Genomic DNA, 15,093 nt, shown 5'->3' on the forward strand with positions numbered 1-15,093 from the left:
AGCAAACATATTAAGAACAGTATGCCATATATGCCAGGTCCCTTGAAACAGCAAGGATGGACCGGCTCCCGGCATTTAGCTAGCCTTACATTTCTGGGATAAGTACCACTTAATTGATGTAGTTTATCGTTTTTTGGTTTTAATCCTCACCCAAGGACATATTTACTGATTTGAGAGAGAGTTCGGGAAGGAGGAGAGAGAGAGATAGACAGACAGACAGACAGACATTGTTGTGAGGAAGCGGCATTGATCAGTTACCTCCCATACTTGCCCTGACCGGGGATTGAATCCACAACCTAAGTATGTGGTCTGACCAGGAATGGAACCCGCAACCTTTTGGTATGATGCTCCAACCAACTGAACCACACTATCCTTTTTATATATTGCTGAGTTTGCTATGACTTTATTGGTAATTTTTTATATCTATGTTCATGAGAGATTTTGGTTTATAGTTTTCTTTTGTGGTAGTACCTTTGATTTTGGGATCAAGGTAATGCTGTCCTCACAGCATGAGTTGGGGTGTCCCCTCCTCTTCCTCTTTCTGGAAGGGATTGGGAACGATCAGTGTCATTTCTTCCTGGGATGTTTGGTAGAGTTCACCAGTGATGCTATTTGGGCCTGAAGTTTTCTATGTTGGAAAGTTTTTAACTAAAAATTCAATCTTTTAATAGTTACAGAGTTACTCAGGTTACATATTTCTTCTTGAGTGAAGTTGGGTAGATTATGTCTTTGAAGGAATTTGTCCATTTCACCTAAGTTGTCAAATCAATAGGCAAAAAGTTGTTCATAATATTTTCTTGTTATTCTGTTCATGTCTGTAGAGCCAAAGTAATGTCACCTCATTCCTGAAATCAATCCTTTGTGCCTCGTGTCTTTTTTTCTTAGTCCGCCTAGAGGTTTATCAATTTATCGATCTTCTCCAAGAACCAGCTTTTGGTTTTATTGACTTTTCTCTGTTGGTTTCGTTTCCAGTTTCATTTATTTTGTTCCTTATTATTTTCAGCCTCTGTTTGTTTTGGGTTTAATGTGTTCTTTTTCTACTTTCTTAAGGTGGAAGCTTAAGTTGTTGACTTGAAACCTTCTTTTTCTAATACAAACCCTTAATGCTATAAATTCCCTCTGAGCACTGCTTTAGCTGCATCTCACAAATTTTGACAGGTTGAATTTTTATTTTCATTCAGTTCAAATTATTTGCTAATCGTTTTCTTTGAGCCATGCGCGACTTGCATTAATTTCTAAATATTTGGGGATTTCCCCAGCTCTCTGCTTTTGATTTCTAGCTTAACTCCTTTAGGTGCAGAGAACATGTTTTATTTGATTTTAATTCTAAATTTGTCTAGATTTGTGTTGTGGCTTATCATGTGGCTTGTTTTGTGAGCATTTCATGTGTTTTGGGAATCAATGTGTATTCTGTTGTTTGATGAAGTGTTCTATAAATATCAGTTAGAAAATTGGCAAAGGTATGGAATTTCTGAACAACCAGCTTGACTCATCTACCTTTTTCTATCGATTTCTGAAAAATGAATTGAAGCCTACAGGTATGGTGGCGTTCACTATTTCTGCAGAAAGGGTTTTGAGTATCTGTTAGATGCATATGTATTTAGGACTGTTCTGTCCTTTTGGTCATTCACCCTTTTATCATTATTCAATGTCCGTCTTTACTCCCGGTAACTGTCCTTGTTCTGGAATCTACTTTGTCTCATGTACAGATAGCTGCTCCAGCTTCCATTGGATCCATTTTGGCATGGGGTATCTCCCCCGCCCCCGCCCCCCCCCTTTTACTTTCAACCGCTCTTTATTTTATTTAAAGTGGGTTTCTTCTACTGGTAGACAGCCCGTAGCCAGGTCTTTCTATTGTTATTCCAGTCCAACAGTCTCTGCCTTCCAGTTGCTGTGTCTTGGGTCATTTTATTTTAATGTGATTGTTGATATGGTTGGATATAGGTCTACTACTGTTGCCTCCCCTATTTCTTCTGTTGTTTCTCTGGTCCATCTTTCCTGCCACTTGTTAGATTATTTGAAGATTGTTTAGTATTCCATTTTAGTTAATCTACTGGATAAACATTGTTCTTTCTGGTAATTTTTTTTTTTTTTATCCAGGATCAGAAGACGTACATTGTGTTGGTGGCCAGGCCCTTCACTTTTGAGCCTTCCTTACATTGTTTTGTGCCTACAGATGTCCTTGGGGAGTAGGGGCCAGTCTGGCAGAGGCTACCGGGGAATTCTGTGTTGCCAAATCCAATGGATAGTCCTCTGTCTTCCATCTTAATTTCACAGCACAATTGATTTCTCTCTTCTGTTTTTAAAAACATTTTTGAACGTGTCTGTGTTTCTTTTTCTTTTTAAAAAAACCTTTCTTTTTTCTTTTTTGTTGTTGTTAATCCTCACCTAAGGATATTTTTTGAATTGATTTTTTTTAGAGAAAGTAGGGGGGTGGGGGGTGGGGGAGAGAGAGAGAGAGAGTCAAAGAGAGACACACACAGAGAGAAACATTGAATCTGGCTCCTCTCAGCTTAATGCATCGAGATTTGCTCACGTTATTGGTTCTTGAGTCCTTTTTATTTGCTGAGTCTTGTGCTGTTGAGTGGAGATTTGCTCATCTGCTCCGCAGCTGAAGCATTTTAGGTTGTTTCTAGTTTCTGGTGACCAAGAATAAAGCTGCTCTGCACATGTGCATCACGATTTTTGTGTGGATGTAAGTTTTCAGCCAAACTGTTTCCCAGTGGCTGTGCCCCTTCCCACCCCCAGGGTCTGAGGGTTCCAGTCCTGCCACCTCCTCGTCAGCACTTGGCACAGCCGGTCTTGAACTCCAGCTGTTCTCGTCGGTGTGTGCGAGTGTCTCGTCGTGGTTTTAATTTTCATTTTCCTAACAGCTGGTGACGGCGAGCATCTGTCACGTGTTTGCCATCACATGTCTTCTTTTCTGAAGTGTGTAAGCCTCTTGCCCATTTAAAAAAAGTGGAGTTGTTTTTCTTCTTACTGGGTTTTGGGAGTTCTTTGTGCTTTTTGGACACAAGATCTTTATGAGATACATGATTTGTGCATATTTCCTCCTAGTCCATGGCTCATCTTTTTCTTCTCTTCACAGTGTCTTTTGAAGAGCAAAAGGCCTCAGACTTGATGAACTCCAATCCATCAACTTGTTCTCTTCTATATCCAGCTATTGATGTTACATCTAAGGAAACTTTACCTCCCCTAAAGTCATAATGATTTTCTCTGGTTCTTTTTTAAAAAAAAGGGTGATAGTTTTAAGTTTTACAAACGGTCCGTTTTGACTTAATTATTTATAAGGTGTGAGGTATTCCGTTCCTTAAAGTTCTTTTTTTTGCATTTAGCTATCCAGCTATTCCCACTCATGGTTGTAAGACTGTTCTTCCTTCGTCGCCTTGTTTAGCACCCTGTCAAAGACCGAAGACCTGCGTGGGCCAGTTTCTCCCCCATTTATGTCCCCGATACTGGAGTTTCACAGGAAGCCTGGAAATCAGGAAGTGACCACACCTACTTTTCAGCACAGAGATTATTATCCTCCCCACGTTACATATATGGGGAAACTGACCACAATCAGAGTTACATGCCTCACTCACAGCCTCCCTTATAAGTTAGCCACTCAGCTCACACTCCAAACCCACATCTTCTCCTGCCTCGCCCAACGCTCAGAGTCTGATTTGGGTTCAACTCTCAGGTCTGCTTTTCTTGGTTGTGTGGCCCTGGGAAAGCAACTGTAACCCTTCTGTGCCTCAGTTTCCCCATCGGTAAAGTGAGTGTAACAGCGGTACCTGCTTTAGAGATTAAATTCAGAACGTACAGAATTGCTGCTATTTGACCATTTCTGACGGATACAAATGGCAACGTTACCCAGTTCGACCTAATAGGCCAAATGATCCTCCTAGTACTAGAGAGAGGGCGGGTACTTCAGAGATGGTAGCTAGAGCTGGCGTTGCTGTCACCATTGGCGTTGTCACGGTTACCACGGCTCCTGCTGCTGTTGCGGCTACACCATTACCGCGGAGGGCGGTGGCCCCTCAGGCTGCTGGTTAGTGTTCTGTGTGTCCTCAGACCAGGCAGCCAACCACCACCAAGCACTCCCTGGGGGACACACTTGTTGCCGACTCTGCAGAGAGTCATAGGGCCCCACCTCCGCTCCCGTGGAGCCCAGTGCCCGCCTGGTGTCACTGCTCCGTGTTCTCAGATGGCCCGGGGGCGCCTTGTCGCATGATGGGAGTTTGGGGAAGAACCTTCCAGGCACAGGCGGCAGCTGGCACAACGGCTTGGACGCGGGAACGGACAGGCTTCGGGGAGCCTGAGGCTTGACGCTGGGTGGAGAGTGGGAAGCGGCCCACGGTGGCCAGAATGGGCTCACAGGGAACCCCCGCCCTTTCCCTCCGCAGGTGGCCTGCCTTTGCCAAACACCCTTCAGAAGAGCCCTCCCAGCCCTTCCTCGGCCATGACCGAGCAAACCATCGTCATCGACCACGGGTCTGGCTACATGAAGTCCGGCTTCTCCGGCTGGAACGAGCCGCAGTTGGTCTTACCAAGCATCGTGAACTACAGGCCGTGCAGGGAGAACCCCGGCCCCAGCTCCGCCCGGCGGCGCTTGGGTCTGGGCATCGACCTTCTCCACCCTGACACCTTTAGCTACCCCATCCAGCGGGGCCGCGTCCTCAACTGGGAGGGCGTGGAGCAGATCTGGTCCTTTGTCCTGCAGAAGCACAGACTGATACACGAGGACACCCCCGTATTGGTCACAGAGTCCCCCCTGAAGGACCCTATGGAGCGAAAGAAGACCCTGGAGGTAAGGCCTTCTCGGGGCTGCTCTCCCCAGGGAGCGGGGAGCAGCAGCACTTCGTGTTTGGACAGGATTGGCCATCAGGGGCTCTTTCTTTCTTTCTTTCAATATATTTTATTGATTTTTTACAGAGAGGAAGGGAGAGAGATAGAGAGCTAGAAACTTCGATGAGAGAGAAACATCGATCAGCTGCCTCCTACACACCTCCCACTGGGGATGTGCCCGCAACCCAGGTACATGCCCTTGACCGGAATCGAACCTGGGACCTTTCAGTCCGCAGGCCGATGCTCTATCCATTGAGCCAAACCAGTTGCGGCTTTTCTTTCTTAATCATTTGCCCCACGAGTGTTTTCAGAGATCTCACGTGGGCCCGGCATTAGGCCTCAGGGACTTGTGGGAAGCTCTTCCCACAGAGGGAAAGACAGGGCAGGAAAAATGCTCTAGAAGGGGCATGACTGGGAGACACTGGGCATTCGGTCATGTTCACAGATGAGATTCTGGCCCTCGAGGAGCTTACCTTCTGGGGGAGGACTTGACCATGAAGACGTTAACCAAAAAGAATTCCAGAGAGTGATCGGTTCTAGAAGCAAATTAAAGTGTGGTGAGAGCGGACTGGTGAGGATCGGGGGACCCCCTTTGAAGAGAGTGATCAGGGAGGGCTTCTCTGAGGAGGAGGTTTCAACTAGTGAGGCGAATGGGGCGGGGGTGGGAGATTGGCAAGATGGAGACAGAAAGGTGAGGTTGGCAGGGGCCGGCGCTGGCAGGCTTGGTAGGCTACGGGAAGCGCTTGCATTCTACTTTAAATCCAGGGCTGACAAACTACCGCTGGCGGGCCAAATCTGGCCCAGCATCTGTTTTGATAAATAAAGTTTTACCGGCACGTGCCCATGCCCACTCATTTACATATCATCTATGGCTGCTTTTATTACAGCAGCAGAGTTGAGTAGTTGCATCAGAGACTGTGGATCCCATAAAATATTTACGACGGTAGGTTTGCTAGATAAAATACACGCTACCTAGTTAGATGGGAATCTCAGATAAACAATGAAGGATGCTTCAGTGTAACAAAGTATGCCCCAAATATTGCACACGACATGCTTATACTGAATCATTCTTTGTTGTTTATCTGAAATTCAAATTGGACTGGGCAGCCTACATTTTTATTTGCTATATCCGGCAACCCATCTGGCCATTTACAGAAGACGCTTGCCGACCCCTGCTCTCGGTGGACAGGAAGCTCCTGAGTTTTCAGTGGGGGAGTCACGGTACCACAGCGGGAGCTCCAGGGTCCCTGGGCCCGGCGTGCTGGGGGCAGCCGCCAGCCGCTGGAGGACAGACGTCTGTGTGCTGACTTCATTTTTGAGAGCTGGGCGTAGCCCGGTGCTGCATAAAACAGAAGTGGGTCCGAGCCCTGCGTTCAAGGAAAAGACGGCGTGTGTCTTGTCTCCTCCCCCCTTGCAGATTATGTTTGAGTTACTGGATGTCCCGGCCCTGCTCCTGGCCGACCAGATGGAGATGTCCCTGTACGCCACGGGCTTCCTGACGGGCATGGTGGTCGATTCCGGCTGCGGCCTGACCCGAGTCCAGCCTTTCCACTTGGGCCGCCCCATATGGCCCACCGGGAAGCTGATGGAGTTCGGCGGCCAGGATCTCTCCGACTATCTCGTCAAGAGCCTCTTCAAGGAAGACAGCAAGGTGAACAAGCTGTTTCAGCTGCAAACAGTTGACGCCATTAAGATGACCAAATGCTATGTGCCGCAGAACCTGGTGGAGGCGCTGGACTACCGCCAGAACCTGCCCACTGGCTACGATGATAGTAACACCTACGTGCTCCCGGACGGCACCTCCGTGGAGCTGACCCCCATGCAGCGGCTGGCCCCCGAGATGTTCTTCAGCCCGCAGGTGTTCGACCAGGAGAGGTCCAGCATCTCCCAGGCGGTGCTGGATTCCATCAACGCCTGCGACACCGCCCTGCAGCCCCAGCTCATGTCGCACGTGATCGCCTGTGGGGGGAACACCCTCTACCCGGGCTTCACCCGGCGCCTGTTCCTGGAGCTGGCCCCGCATTATCCCTCCTGCACGGATGCCTCCGTGTGGAGTCACAGCAAGAGAAACTTTAGCGTCTGGCTGGGAGCGTCTGTTGTGGCTCATCTGTCTACTTACAAGTCTGAGTGGATGACCAGGAAGGAGTACGATGAGAAATAGGAGCTGTGGCCTGTTGGCTTGCCCGGGGTGGTGGTGGAGGGGGGTGACCCGGCTTTCATCAGATGGGCACTGGTGGATTAATTTCAGTGAAAGGGACTGGGCCGGGGTGGGGTTAGCTGGCATTGGAATTCTGAGCTCATGGGGGATGTTTTAAAGTTCTGGGGTTTTATCTTGTTTCAAAAATGGGATCCAACCCATGGGAGGACAAGGTGTCATCCTGCGAAGCCCCCCAGGGGCAGTTTCTCCAGGGGTGGGCTGTGACTAGGATGGGAGCGGTCAGCTGCCATCTCCATGATAGCCACTTATTGTTCACTGGCGTCTCCTTGGGTTGTCCATTCTTCTAGTTGAGTAGGTTTTAACTGGGGCAAGAGAGAAATATTTTGTAGTTTGTGGGGGGGCGGGAGGGTGAGGCTGGGGAGAGTTGAAGTTTCTAACCCTCCACACTCGGGCCAGGAGGAGCGAGTGCCCTCGGTCTTGTTTTATAAATGCAAATAAACCACTTGTTTGGAACCAGTCGTAGCTTCTGTGATGAATGGGCGTTATGTGGGCAGTTCGGTAGGGAGACCTAGGGAGTATGAGTCTATGAGAACCAGGGTGGGGCCAGGGCAGCTGTTGGGGAGCTCGGGGCCTGTGGACAGTGGTTACTCCTGAGCAGAATGGGCAGAAGCCTGGAGCCTCTCGTTCTTCCTCTGCCATGTTCTTTCTCTCCACCCCAGATGGAGTGGAGTGAAAATGCTACGTGCCGCAGAATTATTATCTGGCACACCCCTTCAGGAGGCCCTCCAAGGCTGCATGACTGGGTGGGACCACACCCCTTCACCAATCTACACTGCACTGGGAGATGAGGGAGAGTACTGTGTTCAGCCACTGAGATGTGGGGGTTGCTTGTTACAGCAGCTGTCTTGCTTACTCTGACTAATACAGAGAAAGGAGCCACAATGTGCTATTTGTTTAACAAATATTTTTTCTGGTAAGTGGTGAAAGTGGGGTTCAGATCCAGTCTGGGCCTCAACTACTGTGTTGTCCGGTTGCTTCTACAAGGGGCTCTTGGATCCAGTGTTGGGGACTGGGATAGAGTAACGTGGGTGGAGGACTGAGGCCCAAGGAACCCTGATGTTGCAGGGACAGGGGGAGGAATTTGAAAGCCAGAGACCAGCTCACCTTGTCTTTGACATGCGGACTAGATTCTCTTGGCCACAAATTTATCCCCAAACCTGAGCCGGCAGCGGTCCCCAGAAAATCAGTAAGTATATCCTTGGGTAAGAATTTATTTTTAAAAAAGAAAGCAACAGGAGGCACATGGATGTTGGCTGAGCTGACCCACCACACCTGTCCCGTGGTAGCGGAGAGGTTTGAACCTAGCTCCATCCATATTTAAGTCCATATTGTCACCTACAGTGCTAGACCCCTCCCCAGTGTTCTGGACCCTGTTGGGTCTGTTGGCCTGAGAGACGAAACACGTGATTTTTCTGCGCTCTAGTGAAAGCTGCTTTTGGGTGGCAAGCAGGTGTTGATATACAGAGCCGTAATCTTTGTGCTCAAGCCGGTTTATTTGTGTACTCCCGAGCTTTAAACGGCAGAAGCGGGGAAGCACAGAAATGGGTATGAGGGAGCCGAGGGAGCTGGGCAAGGGGTATTTTTTTTTCTCCTTATTTAGCTCTGGGCAACTGTCATCAGAACTCTCTTTCTCATTTCATTCTGAATGTAACATTTAACCTTTCAGTCCAAGCATCAAATCTGGCTTCCTGGTGTATAATTACGAACTTTTCTTCGCTTTCTCTCCCTCCTTCCCTACGCTGAAAGCTTTTAAAACTCTCTCACTGGGTATCATCTCTCTCCTTCCACTCTCCAATTAAATTAAAAATAGCAGCTCCATGGGGCTGTGCGGGGCCATCAACCTAAGGCGGAACTTCTGGCACGCCTGGCCTGGCAGCTGCTCAGAGCTGGGGGAAGCTTTTCCTCCACGAGGGGTCTGCGGCTGCCTGCCAGGGTCAGCCAGGTGCAGGGGGTGGGAGGCAGGGTCTTGGCAGCTGGGGATGGAGGGTTGGGTGGGGCTGACAGGGGGGACAAATGGAAGGGCTCTTAGCTAGGCCATTCCCAGTCCTGCCAGTTTCTGTTGCCAAGGTGGGGGCTTGCCACCCTTGTCTTTGGATTTGGGTTGGCTTTGGATGAAATGGACAATGAAATGGACAATGGCTGGGACTGAAGCAGATTGTCTGGATAAACATGCTTGCTGTGCTGCTTTCTGGCTCTGTTGCCTTGGGGGAGGCTACTTAACCTCCTGTGCCTCAGTTTTCCCATCTGTAAAATGGGCCTAACAAGATGCCCACCTCATGGTGGGTTTGATGATTACCATATGGCTTTGGTGAGCTAACATATATAAAACACTTAGCAAGTACCAGATACCTAAGGGTTCGCTATTATTATTTCTGCATACATCAGCCTCCGTTGAACAAGTTCTTAGCAAAAACCTGGCTCTTCTGTTTATTTTTACCTCTCACATGCAGATAGGTACTAGTGATTCAAAATGAATAAAACATAAAGTGCTAGCTTACCGTCCAGGACGAAGCACTGCAGGGCAATTTCTTTCCTTGTCTGAGTGATGGGTCCGAAGCACATTCTGTATGCAGAGCTAGCCCAGGGATGGAGAGTGTCTGGCTACAGGAGAGGTGGTCAGCCAGGAGTCTTCCTTAGGAAATGATCCCTGAATGACCCAGGCCAGAGCACCAGGACTTCGCACATGCTGTTCCTTTTCTTTGAAATGCTTGTCCTTGCCACCAGCCCCACAGCTGCTTTTAACAACCCGGTATGGGGGTGTTAAATAGACGGGACATTTAGAATGGCTGGAGAGTGAGGGCAGTAGGGAGAGAGGACAGATGAAGGTGGAGGTAAGTAGGGCCAGTTCTGGAAGGACATTGAGTGTCATGCCAAGAAGTGAAGACTTCATCCTGAAGGTGATGGCGAGGCCTCTCGGAATTGTAAGGACAGTCATGACATCACTTGAAGAATTGGAACTCTGGGTGTAGCTTGGAGAACGGCCCAGAGAGGGACCAGGCCAGAGCAATAACATAAATCATGGAAACATGCATTCCATTAGACTCCAGGCTAAACATTCTGCATTGCCCGGGACCTTGTGCCTCTCTGATGCCTTAGACTGGAGATTTGGTGTTGGTGATACTGGGGGTTGTGGTGGGTTTGAGAGAAAAACATCTTCCTTTCTATCATCTAGCAGCTGTCTAGCAGTTTTAGATCACTTGGCCTGGGTGGTGGCAGGAGAGGAAGCTGGGGATGCGGGACTTGGGGAGAGGGATGGCCAAGTGAGAGAGTGAAATGACTTGGTGGCGAGGGCAAGTCCTGTGCTGCCCGGGCTGGGAGTCTGTGCTCTTCCTTTCAGCACTGCAAATCCCGGACAGCTCCCGGGTTTCTCACTTCTTCAGCCCCGAGCATGGCCACCTGTCCCAGGAAGCCCATCCTGCCGAGAAAGGAGGAGCCGTGGCTGACAGGAAAGAGTTCTGGTGCCAGAATCAGACACCTGGGGGCTTGGACTCTGCTCCCCACTTGGCATGCTGTGTTGCATGGGGCAAAGACCCGCCCCTTTCTGGTTCTCTGTCCTCATCTGCAAAGTGTTCATTAATCGTACCGACCTCCCGACCTCCCACGGCTGCTATGGGGCTTAAAGTCACTTATCCATGCAATGAATACTATTAGGCCCCTACTCTGTGCTGAGCCCTTTTCTAGGCTCTGTTACATTGAAGCATGTTTATAAAGTTGCTTAGCACCGTGTCTGCCACATAATAGGTGCTCAATAAGGGTTAATATTCTCCCGGAGCCACTCTTTTGCAACAAGCCAGGATTAAAGACTCGAGCAATCAACCACACAGAGACTCACAAAGCACAGCCCCAAAGCTTTCACATGCTTCCTGCAAAGATTCCTTTTCATCCTGCTCTTTTGATGAACTTTTCCACTAAGGTCTCAGCCTCTTGCTATACGAGTGCTCTCAGGGGCCTTTGGTGTTTTAAAAGGGCCCTAAAAACAGAGTGTGAGAGGTGCGTCTGACTCTTTAATTAAGACAGAGTTCACTGGACTTGCCCACATTCAGGCCACTTCTCCTGATGTTCCAGAGAGAGACCGAAGCTGGACCCAGAAGGATGACCTTGGGGGAAGACAGACTCATTAGACAAGCGTTCCTGAATCCTGCTGGGGGTGCGGTGCTGCCCGGGACTCAGAGGACAGACCCGAGTCCCGCAGCCCAGATTCGATGAGGAATGGACTTGACCCCAGGAAGGTAGGGAGACAGCCCGGCCACCTCCCATGTATTGTGGGCTCATCATCTTTGTCCAGATCTCTGGGCCAGCAACCCAGGTTTCTGGAGGGTCCCAGGGAGCCCTGTGCACTGTTCCCGCTGGAGACATTCATCAGGGGGAGGGGGTTGGCTGTAATCCGTGCTTAATTTCTCCAGGGCCTCCATTATAAATTCTATAACTCTCCCAGTCAAAACATGACTAATTCCGAGGACGGCTGCCCCCACCTGAGAGTAGAAAGCCCTGTGCATTTTTTGCTGCCTTTTATCACCACTAATAAAGGCTTGGCAGTTGGAATTGAGCTGCCGTGGGTGGTTTTTTTGGGCATGTGGATTTCTCCCCTTCCCCCCACAGGGCTGCCATAGAATAAATGCTTGCTTGCTGGGCTGGTTTTCTACCAGATTTGTAATATTCCCGGCCTGAAAAGCCGTGGGTTTGGGGGAATTTTGCAGGGAAGGGGCCATGGAATTCAGGGTTAATTGGGCCTTTGATGATTCTGACTAGGGTGGGACTCTGTGTGGTTTATGAGGAAAAGAATGGGTTTGTTGAAAGCAAGTGGACCAAAATTGCAGGTGCGATGTTTAGCCTGCTGACAGGAGTGGGATTGAGGGCGCATTCCCCAGTGTAACTGTCGTTGGGAGAGTGGGCAGTGCAGGCAATGAATCTATGTGTTAATCGCTACTCCCCCCCCCCACTAGCTGTGCAACACTAGGCAATTTACTTAGCCTTTCTGAGCCTCAGTTTCCCCAGCAAAATGGTGCTGAGAAGCCTTCAGCCTGTCAGTACTGTAGGGTTTTGTGCGAGTGTGCACATAGCAAAGGGCCTGGCCCTTCAGGAGGCCCTCCAAGGCTGGGGGGGAAATGCCCTATGGTCTCGTGATTTTATCTACCACCTTAGTCATTCCATATTCATTAAAAATGTTCCCTGAGGGCCTTGCTAAAAGTATTAGTCTATTGTCTTTGGAATAAACAAGCAATTTGGCTTTCATCTCTAAAAATAGTGCCTGTTTCCAAACGCCTGGCCCTCCACCTGGAGTTAAGTGCCGGAAGCCGGTCCATCCTTGCTGCTTGACAGTCGCTACAGGGAAGAAACATCTACACAGCATATGTTTCAAGGGACCTGGCGTATATGGTATACTGTTCTTAATATGTTTGCTCACCTTCTTGGCGCTATGTGTTTTAACCAATGTCTCCTCTCCGAGAAAGGTTGTTTCCCCAGGTAGGGATTTTTCCCTGAAGTTAGAGAGGGAATAAAACCCCTTAACTAAGTGCCAGGCGAGTAGTTAATCAGTTTAACTACGAAAAATCACGCTTAAGCTACATAATCTTTACTCCCTGGAATGGAGATAAGAAACGCCTTAACCTTTGGAATAGAAATTGACAGGATTGGAATCAACTGGTATAAATACAGATGTAACAAGACAACAAGACTTGGCTGGAGATCCTGGCTAGAGATCCTGGCTAGGCTGCTGATCAACTGAACGCTGTGTCTGTGTCATTCCTTCTTCGCCGACTCCATCCACACCTTTGGGGACCCCTGGACCTGCTGGGGTTCGACTTCAGCAGTTAAGGAGGTCTCACTCCAGGTAAGAATGGGGGTCCTGTGGTGGCTTTGCCGTGGGGAGTCAGTGGGGGACATGGGTGAAGGGGGTGGGTGTGGAGGGCTGGGCCTGCCTCAGAGGAGAAGGGGGGTGGTGGTGGCAGTAGGTCTGCATGATGAGCCTGGGAGGGACTGTCCAGGGAATGGGACCTGGTCAGCAAGGAATTGTAGGGGCTGAAGGAACAGTTATGGAGACCTGAGTTCCAGTCTCTTTCTAGCTGTGTGGCCGCAGGATGATTATGTAGTATCTCCGAGCTTCAAACTCCTCATCTGTAAAATGGGACTATTGCTAGTACCTGTCCCATGGTGTGTAGGGGGTTACACAGGATGCTTAGCACAGTTCCCGGCACTTAATCGATGCCCAATGAAAGTTGGCTGCTATTATTGTTGTGATTGTGGTAATTATTATTAATCTTTTCCACTGGCCTGTTGGGGGGATTGTTGGCATCGACAGCCACAGTTGCTCTGGGGCTACTGGCCTCGCTGGAGGCTGAGTTTGCTGTAGTGTAGAAGGATCTTGCCAGGTGTCGATGGACCCCTGGGGAAGGCCGGATGCCCCAAGAGTTGCCCAGCACATCTCGGACCCGGCTCAGCAGAGCTGGCCTCTCTTCTCTGGCACACACCTGCCCTGAGGTGGTTAACAGTTTCAATGTGGAAAGAAATTCCCTTCTTCTAGTTTCCAATGGATTAGAGTCAAAGAGAGGATGGTGCCTGGCCAGCGTGGCTCAGTGGTTGAGCATCAACTTATGAATCAGGTCATGGTTTGATTCCTGGTCAAGGTTTCAGGCTTGATCCCCAGTGGGGGAGGGGGGGCGTGCAGGAGGCAGCAGATCAATGATTCTCATCACTGATGTTTCTGTCTCTTTCTCCCTCTCCCTTCCTCTCTGAAATCAATAAAAATACATGTTAAAAATAGAGAGGCTTGGCCGGTTTGGCTCAGTGGATAGAGTGTTGGCCTATGGACTGAAGGGTCCCGGGTTTGATCCCAGTCAAGGGCACATGCCCATGTTGTGGGCTTGATCCCCAAAGGGGGCGTGCAGGAGGAAGCTGATCAATGATTCTCTCTCATGTTTGATGTTTCTATCTCTTTCTCCCTCTCCCTTATTCTCTGAAATCAATAAAAATATAAAGAGAGAGAGAGAGAGAGAGAGAGAGAGAGAGAGAAAGAGAATGTCAATGTCAGCCAAGAATGCCTCTCAACAAAGCTGTTGACCTGGTGGCCAAGACCTTGAAAGTCAGATTCACCTTGGATAAGCCAGAGTGGCAATAAATAATCCTCCTGGCTTCAAAATATATCCAGCAATAGCCACATCTCACCCACTCTACAGCTACCACTGCAGACGGTCAGCTCTCACCTGGGTTCCTGCAAGGAACTCCCACCTGCCCACGGGCTTCAGCTTTGCCTCCCATGCAATTTATTCTCAATGCCGGTGCTGGCCCGTTAAAGGTGATGTCACATGACACGTTGCTTAGAAAAGCCCCTCATCTCACTCAGAGTAAAAGCTGAAGTCCCCAGTGTGTCCTATAAGGCCCTGCTCGGGGCTCCTGCCAACTCTGACCTCTCCTCTCCCTCCCTCACCGCCTTCCCGCCCCAATGGCCTCCCAGGGGTCCCCCATGGTACCAGGTGTGCTTGCGTCCAGGCCTTTGCCCTTGCTGTTCCCTCTGCCCAGAGCACCTTCCCCAGACCTCTGCTGGCTCACTCCCTTGATTCTTTGACTCTGCTCAAGTGCCACCTACTAGAGAGGACTTCCCGGACCCCACACCCCACGTTAAAAATGAACAGCCCACACCTCCTCTCTTCTCTCTCGCTGCTTCACTTTTTAAAATATCAGCTTGTCTCTCCACTGGGATGGAAGCTCCATGAAGAGAAGACTTTGTGTTGTTCACTGCTGGGTCCCAGGTGCCTAGTACGGTGCCAGCATGTAGTGCCTCTTCCACCATTGTTTGTTGAATGAATGAAGGATTGAATCTTCCTTCCCTGGGAGCACTGTAATTTACAGAGAAGGGCCAGCCAGCGCTCCCTTCTCTCCTGAGGACCGAGCAGAAGTGTATGGCTCCAGCAGCCGGCAGGACGCATGTAGATGAGCTGCCTGCAGAAGTTTCTGGCATTGAGTGAGTGTGTTGGCATGGCCTTGTGAGCGCATTGATCGAACTGGCTTTCTTGGAGGTTTGAGAGCCTCTCACCGGCAGGATTATGCAT

The 15,093-nt window shown here is 49.5% G+C and overlaps 1 protein-coding gene across 1 annotated transcript; it reads left to right on the forward strand.

The window, feature by feature from the left end:
- The first annotated feature begins 3,019 nt into the window (after window positions 1-3,019).
- ACTL8 (actin like 8) lies at window positions 3,020-7,349 on the forward strand. The gene is made up of 2 exons (XM_036351787.1): window positions 3,020-4,792; window positions 6,248-7,349. The coding sequence occupies exons 1-2, from the start codon at window positions 4,445-4,447 to the stop codon at window positions 6,989-6,991; spliced, it is 1,092 nt and encodes a 363-aa protein (XP_036207680.1). The 5' UTR covers window positions 3,020-4,444; the 3' UTR covers window positions 6,992-7,349.
- The last annotated feature ends 7,744 nt before the right edge of the window (window positions 7,350-15,093 follow it).

The sequence above is a fragment of the Myotis myotis genome, unplaced genomic scaffold (assembly GCF_014108235.1).
Source record: "Myotis myotis isolate mMyoMyo1 unplaced genomic scaffold, mMyoMyo1.p scaffold_m19_p_2, whole genome shotgun sequence".
Taxonomy (NCBI): domain Eukaryota; kingdom Metazoa; phylum Chordata; class Mammalia; order Chiroptera; family Vespertilionidae; genus Myotis; species Myotis myotis.